Genomic DNA, 15,823 nt, shown 5'->3' on the forward strand with positions numbered 1-15,823 from the left:
TATAGAAGTTGCAACTGCCATCTTGCAACTAAGAAATGTCTGGTCTGATCACAAGGCTGGCTCCCCACCATCAATTTTTTGTTCCCAAATGTTAAATCTGTGGAAAGATGTCCTGGCCAATAGATTTCATGACACAAAGCCAGAACAGAGAAACATCTATGGTTGCGGATGGTGCCTGCAGCTGGCTCTGGGTTCAGGTCAGGAGGGTCCCTTGCAGACGTTATTCATAACCCATGTTCTAATAAACCATGACAAAAGAAAATGCAGGTCCAAAGCCAGTGATCTCTTCACTCAGTTTTAGCTCAGCCCCCAATTTCCTGCCTGCTCTGGCTGTGCCCCCTATGTGATTTTCCTGAGGCTGCTGTAGAGGGACTGGGTCCTTGTGGGGGAAAGATTCCTCCACACCTTTTCTTGAGTATAGAAAGCACAAGCCACTGATCCAGTGATTAGGTGGAAGGCACCTCCAGGCACCAAACAGATGGAGCAAAGCAGGCTCATCAGAATTACTTTCTCTTGCTTCTCATACCATAACCATGTGAGTGGAGGAAAGACAAGAAAAACACTAAGACACACAATCCATAAAACCAGAGGCAGGAGTTACCAGCCTATTTTCTGCAAGAATCCTGTCTGGAGACCAGGTTCATCCATCCCAAGGATCATGCAGGAGGATCCAGCTAGCCTTTCCAATATCCATGGCTAAGGTGACCAGACATCCCGCATCTGGTGGGACAGGCACGCCTTCCCATAATTTTTCCCGCGTCCCCGGCCGTTCTTAAAAAAACCCGCTTTATTTTGGCGCTTGCACCTCGCTCGCTCTCCTGCCCATCAGCTGCTAGCTCGCTGGCTCGTTCTATCTACACTAAAAATCTAAGCCAGCCCAGCCTGCCGCTCACTGATTGGCCTGGACTCCAGCCAATCAGTGAGCTAGCTGGGATGGAAAATTTTAAGCACGCGGCGTGCTTAAAAGTTTCCATCCAAGCCAGCTCACTGATTGGCTGGAGTCCACTTAGCTTAGCACGCCGCGCGAGTCTCCATTTCATTTAGTCTTTTGCTTGCTGCTTAGCTTAACTGGTGAGTAATGGTACCGGTGGGAATCGGGAGGCTTAGGGTGGGCAACGGCGCTTCCCTTGCGAAGGCTGTCCAAGAAGCGCCGCCGCCCACCCGAAGCATCCCGATTCCCACCGCCGGAGTTACTCACGTGAAGCTGCCCGGCGGTGGCTCTTGGCAGGGTGCGGCGCTGCTCTGGCCAGGAGAGAGGCAGGAGGCCGCGTGAAGGGAGGGAGAAGCAGGAGTAGCCATCACCGGGAAGAGCAGGGTGGACGGCCGCCTTCCCACCACACACATCGCCCCGCTGGCACCGGCGGCTGCTCTGGCCCTTCTCCGGCCACGTGTCCAGTCCGGCTGCTAGGTGACCTCCCTGCAGCCTCCTCGCCTGGCAAGGGGGAAGGTTTGGGGCGAGGGGTCCTCCGCTTCCCCCGTCCCAGCAGTGAAGCGCGGGCGCCTGGTTGCAAATGCGTCTCCCTCGCCTGCGCTTAGACCCGCAGCCGAGGCAGCGCCGACGTCAGAGGAGGGGAGGGAGCCAGCTGAGGAAAAAAGACCCCCACCCTCTTCCCCTTCGGGGGGGGTCTTCCCACTTACCATCGGAGCGGCGGGGCGGGGAGAGATCAGATCCAGCCCCCTTCCCTGCCTGGGCGGGCGGGAGGCGCGGAGGAAGGCGAGCAAGAGGAGGTGTCCAGGTTGCTGCACCCGTCGCCACCCCGCGCCCATCTCGGTGCCCGCCTGTCAAGGCGGTGACGCGGAGCAGCCTAGCGCCGATTGGGGGGGGGACACCGGGCAAGGGAGGAGCCGTCTCTAGCTCCGCTGGTGCCAACCCGGTCCTCCCCGCTTCAGAGAGAGAGAGGGACACCCGCTGCCCAGTGCCCACCCCGGCGGAGAAGGCACGTGGGGCTTTGGGCTGGCGGGCACCGTGCAACAAAACCTCCCCCCTCCCCCGTCAGGTGGCAGATGGGGGGGTGTGGGCATACCTATCTTGCCAGCCCTGGCATGGGCCAGCGGGGTTCTCTGTGTGTGCTATTGTGGGTCTAAGGTAGCAATCTCACCAGCCTCCAACTTGCAGGCTTGCCAGTCCAAGCTGAGTCCCAGCCGTGTTGCTGATTGCGGGTCAGTTTTGCCAAGGTGGTTGTGAGAACGGCATTCATAGGGAAAACTGGCTTCACCTGTTACAGCAGTGATGGGGAAACCTTTTGGGCTCAAACATTCAGAAAATGTTTAATTTCACTCTCCTGGTGTGTGTGTGTGTGTGTGTGTGTGTGTGTGTGTGTGTGTGTGTGCGCTGCACACATACAGACATCCTTGACCAAAGAGAAACATTTCTTTTTCAAATTCATTCATTAAAAAAGAATACACTTCAATCATACATGGTGTTAAGTGTTGCACAAAGAAACAACACAGGAAAGGAAAGAAGGGAGGGAGGGAGGAAAGGGGAAGACAGGGAAAGAGCAGAAAGACAGAGAAGGTGAAGGTAGATAGGCAGAAGGAAGGAAGAAGGAAGAAATAGGGAAGGTGAAAGGATGGAAGGAGGAAGGAACAGAAGCGAAGAGGAAGAGAGAAATGGAAAGAGGAGAAAGACAAAGAAGGTAGATAGGCAAAAGAAATGAAGCTGAAAGAATGGAAGGAGGAAGGAAGAGAAAAGGAGGAAGGGAGTGAGTGAGGAAAGAAGAGAGGATGGAAGGAGAAAGGAAGGAAGAGAGGGAAAGAGCAGAAGACGGATAAGGTGAAGGTAGATAAGCAAGAGGAATGAAGGAAGAAGTGAGGTGTCTCGAGGAGGGGTAAAACATTTAGTGACCAAAGTTACAATGGCAATGAAAAAAGTGACTGATGACCATTTTTCACACTTAGCGACCGTTGCGACCATTTTTCACACTTAGCGACCGTTGCAGCATCCTCATGGTCACGTGATCAAAATTTTGTTTGGCAACAGATTCGTATTTATGCTGGTTTCAATTTCCTGGGGTGACCTTTTGACAAAATATAAAATTTTTAATCAAGCACCCTCCCCCCCCCGCCGCCGGTCAATGGTGTCCCTCTTTACCAATCTGAAAATCTGGTCACCTTATCCATGGCTGAAAGGCAGGAAAATTGGAAATTACGCCGACTGAAGACCAACCCTGCCCAAAGCTTGAGGGCAAGAAAAAAGGCTAACACTATTGCTGTTTATCAGCAAAATTAAAAACGAGCATCTCTTTAACTTCTGCCTTCATATACGGCAGGGTTGTCCAACTCAATCATGAGCAAAACAGTGGTCATGCATAGTGGTACTAATACATCATGTGATCTCTGTTAATGCAGCTAGAATTGTGTTGACTTTATGGCGGCTGCAACACACTGCTGGCTCATATTTAAGAGGTTGTCCACTAGGACTCATAGATCCCTCTCACAATGACTAATGCTGAGCCAGGTACATCCTATTCTATGCCTGTGCATTTGGTGTCTTGCCTAAGTGCTGGACCTTATTTTTCTCACCACTGAACTGCAATATTTTGGATTGAGCCCAGTGTTGAAAGAATAACTTGGTCTCCATTTTCTTTGGTTTGAGAAAATGGCTCCCAAATCACCTCGTAGCCTCGAATATCTTTCCATAATGTTTAATTATAGAATTATTTCTCAAGAACAGGCTTGCTCTGTTATTTTTAAACTGTGCTTTTAAAATGGTTTTATTTTTATACATAAAACCATTTATTAGTTGCTTTGATTCTTGCTTTGGGTAGAAACACAAGGCCAGCAAGCAGAACCCCAAGAAACAGAATAAAGTAGAAGTTTTACTTGAAGTCCTGCTGAGTTCCTGGGTCAAGACTGCAAATCCAAGAGATTTTTCCTGCTGCCAGTTGCCTGGGTCAGCCTAATTGCTTTTGGTTACTTGGAGTTAATGTGGCCTCCAGAAACTAAATGTGGTTTCTTGGAGCCACCAATTATGACTCACTTTGGAAGGCAAAAACGCTCCGGTAGTTTTGCAGTCCTGTCTGGGCACTTCCAGCCCTTACATGCTCAGACAAGAAATGAATGCAGCGGGCATTCTGACATACTTCTGGGGTAAAAATTAACAGATGGGAGGGTAGCATTTTCTCACCTGGTTCCTCCAAGCAGCCAGCAACAAGCCTTCAACAACTTGCTGCTGTAGGAGCTGGAAGGAGAAGTGTGTGTGTGTGAGGAGGAGAGGTAGCTTGAGTACAACCTTTCCATAGCAAAGGTAGCATTGCTCTCAGCTGGAGCTCATCTCCCTGTCAAAGACAATCAACCCAGCAAGTCTCTTTAAAAATGAAGCTGAAGGAATGAGTGTGGTCTTTACCTTCCCTCCAGTGTTGCGTTTTGCAACCTTAGAAACTTTAGCAATTCTTAGCCAGAATTGCTGGCTGGGGAATTCTGGGAATTGAAGTCCACTCATAATAAAGTTGCTCATTTTGAGAAGTATTGCTCCAGTGCTCCCTGATCCCAAGATGGTGGAATGGAAATGTAGGAACAAGTTGGTGGGGCTGCAGTTCTTCTTTCTCTCCTTCCTCCTGTTGCAAAGCAAGCTGAAAACAAATACAAGACTCCCAGACCCAAACTAGGCCCAAAATTACCCATGGAGGCTGATGGCTACCATACCAGTATCTTTAAGGTGACCACATTTTCAGATTGGTAAAGAGGGACAGCATTGACCGGAGGGGGGGGGCTTGATTAAAAATTTTATATTTTGTCAAAAGGTCACTCCAGGACACTGAAACCATCATAAATACGAATCTGTTGCCAAACATCAAAATTTTGATCACATGACCATGAGGATACTGCAACGGTTGCTAAGTGTGAAAATGGTCGCTAAGTGTGAAAAATGGTTATCAGTCACTTTTTTCATTGCCATTGTAACTTTAGTCACTAAATGAACTGTTTGAAAGTTAAGGCTAGCTTGCATTATAATGCCTTATGCTAGCTTATATTTTCAAGAGAGAGAAGCTAAACTCCTTATTGGAATTGAAATAGAAATGAGTAGAGTAGAGTAAAGTAGAATAGAATAGTTTATTAGCCAAGTGTGATTGGACACACAAGGAATTTGTCTTTGGTAAATATGCTCTCAGTGTACATAAAGAAAAATAAAATAGTAGGATAGTGTGATCCTTGCTGCACCAAGCTCAGAAAGCAGGAGAACCCACCATCTCCCAAGCTGGGAGGAGGTGTGTGATGTGAGGGATCCTAGGTGCACCAAGCTCTTTCTGAAAGAGGAGGTGTGTGAGGTGGGATCCTAGGCAGATGTCACACAAGCGCCCTTCAAAGACTAAATGGTTTTTTTTTACTGGTGGGGAATTAAAACTCCCCTTTTCCTCAATGGGAAATCATATTCAGACAAAGAAAATTATTAAAAATATCCTTTCCTTTCTGAAGCCTGGCTCTTTCTCTGCACCTATATTGGGAGGGGGGGAATAGGGGAAATGCAAGCAGCAAGGCCAGCCTGCCCCCTTCTTGTCTCCCACCCCCCTCTTCCCAACGGGAAAAGGTGGAGGGCTGGTCTTGCAAACGGGGATCAGCGCACTCGCCGCCTCCCCCTCCCCCGGGAGGAGCTCTGCAGCGGGACAGACGAATGGAGGGGGAGAGCGCCCCTTCCTCCTCCGAGCCCCCAAACCCCATCTTCCCTGGCCTGCACCCCTGCGCCCAGGCTCCTTTGGGTTTGGGGGTAATCCGAATGGGTGGAGCGGGGGATCCCCGGGGCGGAGGCCTCCCGGTGCAGCAACGGTCTTCTGCAGCTCCGAAGCGAACCTTCGCCTTCCCCACCCAGGATTGCAAGGCTGGAGGCCTCGGCAACAGCCACCCCCACTCCCAGCCGGCCAACCCTCGCCCGTACCATGAGCGGCGGGACCTGCGCAGTTCCTCTCCTCCCCGGCGCCGTCCTGTGGGCGTGCGAGCGCTGGGTGCGAGCGCTGAATGGCCGGCCGGCCCGGAGGGCTGCCGGCAGGGCTCGGCCGCCATTCAGCGACACATGTTTCGCTGAATGGCGGCTGAGTTCTAAACTGCTGGCATGACTTTGAAGGGCTGGCTTGCCTTCCGCGCGGGCCGACGTGTAGGGCAAGCCAGCCCTTCAAAGTCATGCCGGCACTTTAGCGTGCCCCTCGGCCGCCATTCAGCGAAACATGTTTTGATGAATGGCGGCCGAGTTCTAAACTGCCGGCATGACTTTGAAGGGCTGGCTTGCCTTCCGTGCGGGCCAACGTGGAAGGCAAGCCAGCCCTTCAAAGTCATGCTGGCACTTTAGTGTGCCGGCAGGCAGGGCTGGAGCGAGCGAGTGAGCATGCTCCGTCCCGGTGGGTGCATGAGTGGAGCACTTTTCCAGCGCTCCTGTGCCTGCAGAGCTCAGTCTGCATATGAGCCCAGGATCCGCTGCTTGCGCTCCCTTGCTCCGCCCCGCAGAAGTAGCAGAGTCGCGTCGAGCGCCGCTCTGCCTTCCTCCGCGCTCTTCCCGCCCGGACGCCCAAAGCCTCCCAGCCTGCCCGGCTTGGGGCGAGTCAGCTGCAGTGCAGCGGGTGGCGATCCCACCACCATCCGCCCGCTCACTCGCCCCGCCCCGCCCGTCACTTACTCTGAGTTCGGAGAAGAAGCGGCAGCCCCAGGTGGCTCTTTTCGCGGAGGCTTTCCCACGGCTTGTCCGGAAGTGGGGCTGGAAAGGCGAGCTCGCTCCCCCGCCCATCTGCCCGCTCACTCGCTACGCTACCCCGCCCATGCGAGCGGCAGCGGATGGGTGGGGGAGCGAGTCGAAGAAGGCGCCAAAATTAAGCGGGATCTTTTGGGAATGACCCTGGACACGGGTAAAATTATGAGAAGGCATGCCTGTCCCGCCAAATGCGGGACGTCTGGTCACCCTAAGTATCTTGGAAGTCAAGCAATATTAAAGGTTGCCCACTGGGCCTCTGAACAGCAAAGCTGCACTGCTGCCTGTCAGGGTCTGGCTAGAACGACTGTCCAGGGTCCCCAGGATTTTAGGCACTGGAACCTTTTAACTTCATGGAAGGTGATCTGTAGGAAGAGTAAAAAAGTTCACTCTCTCTCAGCCCAATCTGCCTCAGAGGGTTGTTGTTGTCAGGAAAATAGAAGGAAAGTATTGGATATGTTCACAGCCTTGAGTTATCTGTAAACATGATAAAGGCAGGATACAAAAAAAGAAAGAAAGAAATGGACATTGCCCAACTCCAGATATGATCCTTCAGAGCAGAAGGAAACAGCCAGGGGGTTTAAAAATTGACAAGGCTTGGCTCAAAGGAAATCTGGAAATGCTCTATTTTGCTGGAAAATTAAGAACTTAAAATCCTAGTGGACAACTACTTAAATATGGGCCAGCAGTGGCTTCAGTTGCCAAAAAGGCCAACACAGTCCTGGGTTGCATCAATAGCGGGATAGAATCAAGATCATGTGAAGTGTTAATACCACTTTATAAGGCGTTGCTAAGGCCATACTTGCAATACTGCATACAGTTTTGGTCCCCATATTATAAAAAAGATGTTATGGTTATGGTTTGGTTATGGTTTATTAAACTTGTATGCCGCCCTATTCCCTGGGGGGACTCAGGGCGGCTAACAAACTCATAGGGGAGGGGGTAATATAAAAAAACAAACAAGACAAAACAATTACAAAAAAACAGATTAAAACTCCTCAACAGCCACAACAATTCGAGTGGGGCTGGGAACTCATCAGCCCCAGGCCTGCTGGAATCCATATTGAGACTCTAGAAAGAGTGCAGAGAAGAGTAACAAAGATGATTAGGGAGCTTGAGGGTAAAACATATTAAGAACGGTTGCAGGAACTGGGCATGTCTAGTTTAGAGAAAAGAAAGACTACGGGGAAAGCAATAGTCCAGTATTTTGTGGGTGCTCCATCAGTGGAGTCTGGAAGCTGAATCATAGCAACTGGATTTCTTTTCTGGGTTTGGTTTGAACTGTTTTGCTGCTTATCCAGGTAGCTTCCTCAGTCTGACTGAAACATTTGAAACAAGAAGTCCAGTTGCCATGACTCAACTTCCAGACAACTCTACCTGGATGACTAAGAATCTTCATTGACGTTTCAGCCACCATGTTTTCAAGAATAGAGTGGACAACCATTTCACTGGGATGGTATAGAGTCTCCTGTCTGAACAAGGGGTTGGACTAGAAGACCTTCAAGGTCCCTTCCAACTTGTTTTTTCTCTGTTCTATGTTCCATGATTGCAGAAACTACAAACTGCCTCCCTCTGTCTTGATCTTTGGAGCTTTGAGGTCAGGGGGGCAGTTATGGGCCCTGCAAAATAAATGGCCTGGCCAGACCCCTCTGATTGACATTTCCTTGGGGAGGAATAGGGGGCACTTTATGCACACAATGTCACAATCCATTGCACACCCAAAGCTTCCGGTTCAGGAAATATTTTTGAGGGATCTACAAGAAACTTTGATTGCTTTGGCTCTGGACCCTTGTAAGAATTATGGATTGGACTCTTAAGAGCAGCCATTCTTTCACTCTGATGTATATTAAATGGGATTATAGATGTATGATTCTTCAGCAAAGTTCACACTGCAAGGAATAAAAGGCTTCTGAAAAAGAGGAGACTATCCTGGGGGTGGGAGAGATGCAACCCAGTGGGCCCCCTACTTAATATTAGTAGCAGGAGATCCTACATTCACGGGATGTCATCTTAAATTGAAATTTTATAAAAAATTTTTTACCCCATTTATGATTCTCTTAAGAGTCTTGCAAGTGTCACCCCTCCCCTGTTAGTATCAGAACTGGCCTTGCCATTGCAGGTAGTCCTCAATTTACAACTGTTCCTTTATCAACAAGGACACTGAAAAAGTTATTTAAAACCAGTCCTTGTACTGACAATTAGTGCAGTGATTAAAATTTGGGTACTTGCAACAATTATAATGCCCAGGATCATTTGATCACCACTTGTGACCTTTCAGCTGGTTTCCGAAAATGGAATGCAAGGAAGGGGGAGCCAAGTTTGCTTAATGACCACTGCAGCAATTTGCTTAACGACTGTGGCAAAGAAGGTAAAATCGGATATGACTCAAAGGTCTGGAGGCTAAAACTTACAAAGAACGATTGCAGGAATTGGGTAGGTCTAGTCTGGTGAAAAGTAGGACCAGCGGAAATATGATAGCAGTCTTCCAGTATCTGAGGGGCTGCCACAAAGAGGAGGCCAGCTCAACCTGTTCCCCAAAGCTCAGGTGCTTTCAGAAGGTAGGCAGAACAAGAAGCAATAGATGGAAACTAATCAAGCAGAGAAGCAACCTAGAACTAAGGAGGAATTTCCTGTCAGTGAGAACAATTAACCAGTGAAACAAATTGCCTTCAGAAGTTGTGGGTGCTCCATCACTGGAGGTTTTTAAGAAGATACTGGGCAGCCATTTGTCTTGAATGATCTTGGGTCTTCTGCTTGAGCAGGGGGCTGGACTAGAAGACCTCCAAGGTCTCTTTCAACTCTGTTATTTCAACCATCTTGCTTAGCAATGGAAGGTCCGGTCCCAATTATGGTTGTAAGTCAAGGAATACTTGTACTCTCTTGTCAGACCTGGGGTTGGTCTTGCTACTTTCCTATCCTTGCCCCATGCCCGGATCTCACAGGCGGCCCAAAGATGCCCATTTTGCCAGGCAGGAGCAGGGGGTAAGCCCACCACAGAGAAGGCAGCCTGCTGGGAGGCCAGGTCAGCCTGCTGTCCTTGCCTGCCTCTTGCCAAGATGCTGCTCCAAGGCAGGAGAGGAGCCTCGGAGGGAGGAGGAGGAGCACAGCGAGGCTCTCCAGGCAGAGAAGCTGAGTCACGTCTAGTTTGACTCCTGGCTCTCCTGCCTCCCTCCCTCCTCCATTACGGTCCCCAGCGGCAACTCACAGCCCGCCTCTTCTTTCAGGGCCTGGGTGAAATGGAAGTTCTGCATCTGCCCGACAAAACCAGGCGCTCAGGCACACGCGTGGCTCGGGAGAAGGGTCTTCCCGCCTGAGGGGGGGGCAGGGGAGAAAGGCGGGAACGAAGGGTCACTGGGCCTGGTCTCAGGCGGGGCTGGCAAAGGCTGCCCGAAGCTCCCTGGATCACGAACTGGCCCCGTCAGGGAAGCATCTGCGGTGGGGGAGGAGAAGGAAGGGAAGACTGGGCCGGGGGTGCTGGAGGGTCCGAAAGTTCCCGGCCAGAGGCTCCAACCGGCAGTTGCTCCTCGGTCCAGGCGCTGACAGATTTCCCCCCCCCCCCAATGGCCCAAGCTGCAACTGAGGCGTCTCCAGCAAGGGGCACTTTTGCCAGCCCGGGGGCACGACCGTTGCCCCAGACTCTGGCCCTTCGGGACCAGCCCCCTTCGGGAAGCTGGACCGGCAGATCCACCGCTTGCTTCGCCCCGTGAGGATCGGGCGGCCGGAGAGCCCGGGAGGGGGGAAGTTGCCACGATCGGCCCGTGGAGTCCGCATCGACGGCCAAGAGGCGCCCCGCCGAACTCTGCCCGCGCTCTCCGTCATTCCAGGGCCGAAGCCGGCCGAGGTTCCCTTCCCGCTGGCAGGAACCGGCCCGCCCTGGCCAGAACTCCCCGCGCCGGCCCGGCCCCACCGCGCGGCTCTCTCACCTCGGCAGGGGGAGCCCCTCGCGAGCCGAAGACGCGGCCGGCCGATCGCGAGGTTGGAACGGCGGCGGCTGCAGGGGGATCTTCGGAGCGAAGCGCGGCGGAGGCGGAGTGTCGGAGGGGGAGCTTTCCACACCCCGCTGCGCTCCGCAGGCCCCGCCCGGCCTCCCCACACGCCCTCCGGTCCGGCCGAAACTTTCCCCGGCGGCGGCGATTGCAGCGCCTCTTCTTCGCGTCTCTCCGATCCGGCATCGCCCACCGCGGGAGAAGGACTCACAGCGGCCCCACCGGGTGACACCCGCTCTGCTCGGGCAAACTTGAGCGGGCGGCGGGGGCATCGCGGCGCAGCAGCAGCCGGGCCCCCGCACGCTCCTGAGGCAAGGCGCCGAAGCGGGCGGGGCTTCGGATGGGGGTCCCGGTGCCGGCTGCCCACGGCCACTGAGCCCGGCCGAGGGAGAGGCGGGGCCGCGCCACCCCAGAGCTCGCCCCCGCCGCACCCCGGCCGGCCGCCGCCTCCCCCGCCCCGAGATGTCGGCCAAGAGCGCACCTGCGGCGGCCCCCGTGGAGAAGAGTCCCGGCGCCCCCCCGCCCAAGAAGAAGAAGCCCAAGTCCGGCTCGTCCAGCCTGCGCCGGGCCTTCAGCTGGCTGCGGGGCCGGCGGAAGAAGGCGGCGGCGGGCGAGCAGCCCGGAGCGCCCCCTGCGGAGGGCAAGAAGCGAGAGGAGCGGCGCCAGGGCAAAGGTGAGGCCGGGCCCAGAGGCGGGGGGGGGCAGCGGGGGCGGCTCGTAGCCTGGGGGAGGGGAGGGGGCGGTGAAGCGGGGGCTCTTTCGGGGTCCCGCCGGACTCTGCCCTCCCGCGAGGGCTGCGGAGCGGAGGGGCTGAAGCCGCGCACCCAGCCAGCTCTCGTCCCCCGAAGTTGCAGCGCCAGCCTGTTGCTCCTTCCTCCGTTGCGGGCTCCGTCCTCGCCTCTCCCGGAGCCGAAGCCGCTTCAGCCTTGACGCCACCTGCCCGTCCGGCTGCCTTCCCTCGGCCGGCGCCCCTCGGAGCAGAGCAGGCGGGGGAGGCGGAGCCCCGCTTCTTTGCGGTCTCTGAGGTGAGGGAAAGGCCCGGGGCTGCTCAGGTGGGCAAAGGGCACTAAACCATCCGGCGGCAACCCCGGTTGGGCGCGCCGTGTGCAGTTTGGACAGGCGGTCTTGTTCTGGGGTTGGGCTGCAGCCGGCCGGTTCCTGCCGGCCGTGCCAGATGTGGGCCTCTAATTCCCCTTTGCAAATGCCTTTCCTGCCAAGGCCCAGGCTTCTCGGCGGCCGTTCCTTCGAGTCCTCGGGTCAGGGATCCTGGGAGAACCCGGGTGCAGCTCCAGATCCCCCCAACGAGGGAGGAAGCTTTGCAACACATGATGCAAACCGGGTCCAACGCTGACCCGGTCATCTTGCTGGGGAAGGAAGGCTGCTGTTCTCCCTTAGGACTTTGGATTGAGGGGTAGAAAGGAATGTGTGTGGAGTGGCTGGTTGGTCCATGCAGTTGGTCCTGAGCAGAGTTGAGAAAGTCCTGGACCAGCCAACCTATAGCACACATGCTGTAGCCCACTTGGGAAGCCTTTGGGACATGCTTAGCTGAAGCCGCCCTTTGAGAGAGCTTATCATTTCCTGCTGCCTGGATCACTGGGTTCGCGGCCGAGTGACGCCAAAGGGGAGTGCAAGGGTGTGTGTCACACAGATGGAATGGAACATTAGACTGGGGGCACGATGCCAGGTGGGCAGCTGGACCTTGTGGATCCGACTCAGGAACTGGCCAAAAAGTTTCCTTGGCCTGAAGATCCTCGGAGGAGAACGGGGAGCAAGTGATAACATGAGAATAATGTCATTTTTTAATATGTTAGCTAGATACTCCGGGGAAATAACAACAAAACTGGAATCCATTTATTTTGGCATATACTGACAAAGCACATTGTCACCCATGCAACCAGATGCCAAATATACTTGCTTAATGTTTAAGATGTCATGAGGCTTTTTATACTTCTGCAGAGGTAAACTAATTCTAGTATGGTTGCTGCCTTTTAAAAATGCAAAACTTACACAGATCATCTGACCAGAATGATATAAGATCTCCTGCCTTATGCAGGGTGGTCGGACTAGAAGATCTCTGAGGTCCCTTCCAGGATTCTGTGGTCTGTGTTCTTTCCAACTGAATTAATATTGGTCCTATGCCTTGCTTTAAGTTGAATCATGCTTAATCCCTCCCCCCACCAGGAAAATCAGAGGCCACCAGAGATCCAAGATTGCGGATCCGTGAAAGCAAAATCCGCCAGGCATAGCCTGGGAAATCCAAGTGATAGGCTCATGGGAGGCATTTTCCCCCTCCTCTTGGCATCAGATGTGTCAAGGGTGTGTGTGTGGAATTGAGTGCTGCTCTAGGTACAGACCTCAGCCTGGCTGCCCAATTCCAGGGAACTCACGGGGGGGGGGGGGATCCCAGGGCCATCTAAAAGGCAGAGAAGAGGTATTAGGAGTGCTGTCCACAGTTAGATAAGTCTGTCTCAACCTTGGCCACTGAGATGTACAGACTTCACTCCCATAATTCTCCAGCCAGCCATGATGGTTAGAGGATTCTGGGGTTGAAGTCCACCCATCTTAAAGTTGCCCGGATTGATAAACACTGAGTTAGAGAATCCTATCCCATACTGGTGTTCTTTAGAGAAGTCAATCTCTTACAGGGGTTGGGAGAATGATCAGAGCTGTGGTCCATTGTATTTAGAAGGCAGCAGGTGGGGAAGGCTGATTTTGGTGACTGCTTGATTTTACAACCTTTTTTGCTGAGTTGTTAAGCGAATCTGGCTTCTCCCATTGTCTTTCTTTGTTGGAAGCAGGCTGAGAAAGTTGCAACTGGTGATCACATAACTCTGTAACGCTGAAACTGTTGGCATTACATGCTGGTTGCCAAGCACCTGAATCATGACCACATGATTGCAGGGAGGCTGTGAAGGTCATATGTGTGAGGATTGGTTTAAGTCACTTTTTTCACTGCCATTGTAACTTTGAACAATCGCTAAATGAATGTTTGTAAGTCGAGGACTCCCTGTAGGTTTTCAAACTCCTTTGTCTCTTGCTGGCAAGATAGTAAAAGATGGCCCCTCGCCCCCCAGACTGCATGGAAAGTGTTTTGGAATGGAGCTCTGCGAATATGCTAATGCGCCTTTCTCTGAAAGAGCCTCAGAAGAACATTTGGGAGATGGCAAAGGCCGATGACATCTTTTAATTTCAGGTACAGGGCAGTGTTCTTTTTCAAAAACCATCAGCCATTGGTGAGTGGTTTTTCAATCCGGAAATATTTGCACCCCCTTCCACAACTTTGGGACCTAAATCAGTGCTATTTTCCTAGTACGAATGAGGAGATGAGCCTGATTTGCCATAATGCCAGTTTCTAGAGTTGAGGGTCTCAACACACGCCTGAAATTATAGTTGCAGGAGGTGGACATCTGTTTTGGAAACTTTATGTATCTTGGAAGGAAACCCCATGCTGTGAGGTAAAACTGGTTGGCAAAACTTTGTATAGTCTATAGAAAAATATACCTTTCCTCACAGCTGAAGGGACAGAAAGTCTGTTGGCCATGGTTGTTCACCATAGCAATAGCAATAGCAGTAGACTTATATACCGCTTCATAGGGCTTTCAGCCCTCTCTAAGCGGTTTACAGAGAGTCAGCATATTGCCCCCAACAATCTGGGTCCTCATTTTACCCACCTCGGAAGGATGGAAGGCTGAGTCAACCCTGAGCCGGTGAGATTTGAACCGCTGAACTGCTGATCTAGCAGTAGCCTGCAGTGCTGCATTTAACCACTGCGCCACCATCTGTCCGGGGATTTGATTTTGATTTGATTTTATTGGAAATTTATATGCCGCCCTTTTCCCTGAGGGGACTCAGGGCGGCTTACAACAGTGAAGGGAAGGGAGTGCAAGACAAGACTTAAAAAAAAGGAACCGTGATTAAAAGAAAATTGGTCATAAAAACACAACATTCACTCAACATTCGGGCGGGGTGAGAGTAATCCTATCCCCAGGCCTGACGGGATAGCCAGTTCTTAAGGGCTGTGCGGAAGGCCTGGACTGTGGTGAGGGTACGGATCTCCACGGGGAGGTTGTTCCATAATGTCGGAGCAGCAACTGAGAAGGCTCTCAACAATTTGCTCTTGTGACTATGGAGATTCTCAGTCATCCAGTCACAGTTGTCCCAAAGGTGCTTTTTTCAAGAGGCAACCTTTGGGATTTGTTAAGTGAGTTTTGCCCCATTTTACGACTTTTCTTGCTGCAGTTATTAAGTGAAACATTGCATTTGTTAGGTTAGTAACATAGTTGTTAAGTGAACCTGGCTTCCCTGTTGTCTTTGCTTGCGAGAAGGTTGCAAAAGGGGATCATGTGACCTCGGGATGCTGCAACTATCATAAATATCTGTTGCCAATTTTGATCACGTGTGTATGGGGGTGTCAAGAACAGTTGTAAGTGTGAAAAACAGTCACTTTTTTTAGTGCTGTTGTAACTTTGAATGGTCACTAAGTGAACTGCTGTAAGTCGAGGACTTTGGCTTTTTGAAGTTCCACTTGTTAGTCAGAAGAAGACTGGATAAAGAGAGGGAGCTGCAACTTGCATGGGTGAAGATGAAGTAGCCCTGAGCAAGGACAGGCCTCTTGACTCCTAAGGCCATTGGGGCTGCTTCCCTGGTAGTTGGGTCTCTTCTGTAAAGGCAGCACAGGATGGAGTTGGCTGTAGGGTAGATGGGCTCAACTGGATTCCCCGAAGGTGTTCTCTCTCTCTCTCTCTCTCTCTCTCTCTCTCTCTCTCTCTCTCCCTCTCCCTCTCCCTCTCCCTCTCCCTCCCCCCTCCCCCCTCCCCCCTCCCCCTCCCCCTCTCCCTCTCCCTCTCCCTCCCTCCAGCAAGGTAATCCCAAGAAGCTGCTTAGGGGGGTAAGGAAACCTGCCCATTTTGAGATCTCCGGTTCATCTGTTGGGACAGATCAAGTGAGATCAAGTTAAACCAAGGCAGGGTGTCCACGGGGTACATGAGTGTGTCAAAAAAGTCAAAATGGCGGACGTGACCTTGTGATCAGAGCCCTGCATCCTTTTTACTGATATTCTCCTGCGGAAGCTCCTGAAAGCGGATTAATCTGCCAGCTCAACTGTTTTTCAAAATATATTTACTTTGGCCTCATTTTGGAAGAAAGTGCGATGTACAAACAACAT

At 52.2% G+C, this 15,823-nt stretch overlaps 1 protein-coding gene across 1 annotated transcript in view; it reads left to right on the forward strand.

Annotated features, from left to right (window-relative positions):
- The first annotated feature begins 10,652 nt into the window (after window positions 1-10,652).
- Window positions 10,653-15,823, forward strand: part of KIAA1522 (KIAA1522 ortholog) — a 62,503-nt gene continuing 57,332 nt past the window's right edge. Inside the window, exon 1 of the mRNA XM_032228167.1 lies at window positions 10,653-11,332. Coding sequence (XP_032084058.1) covers window positions 11,122-11,332 — 211 coding nt within the window. The 5' untranslated portion in view covers window positions 10,653-11,121. The remainder of the gene's footprint in view (window positions 11,333-15,823) is intronic.

The sequence above is a fragment of the Thamnophis elegans genome, chromosome 12, assembly GCF_009769535.1.
Source record: "Thamnophis elegans isolate rThaEle1 chromosome 12, rThaEle1.pri, whole genome shotgun sequence".
In the NCBI taxonomy this organism is placed as follows: Eukaryota; Metazoa; Chordata; class Lepidosauria; order Squamata; family Colubridae; genus Thamnophis; species Thamnophis elegans.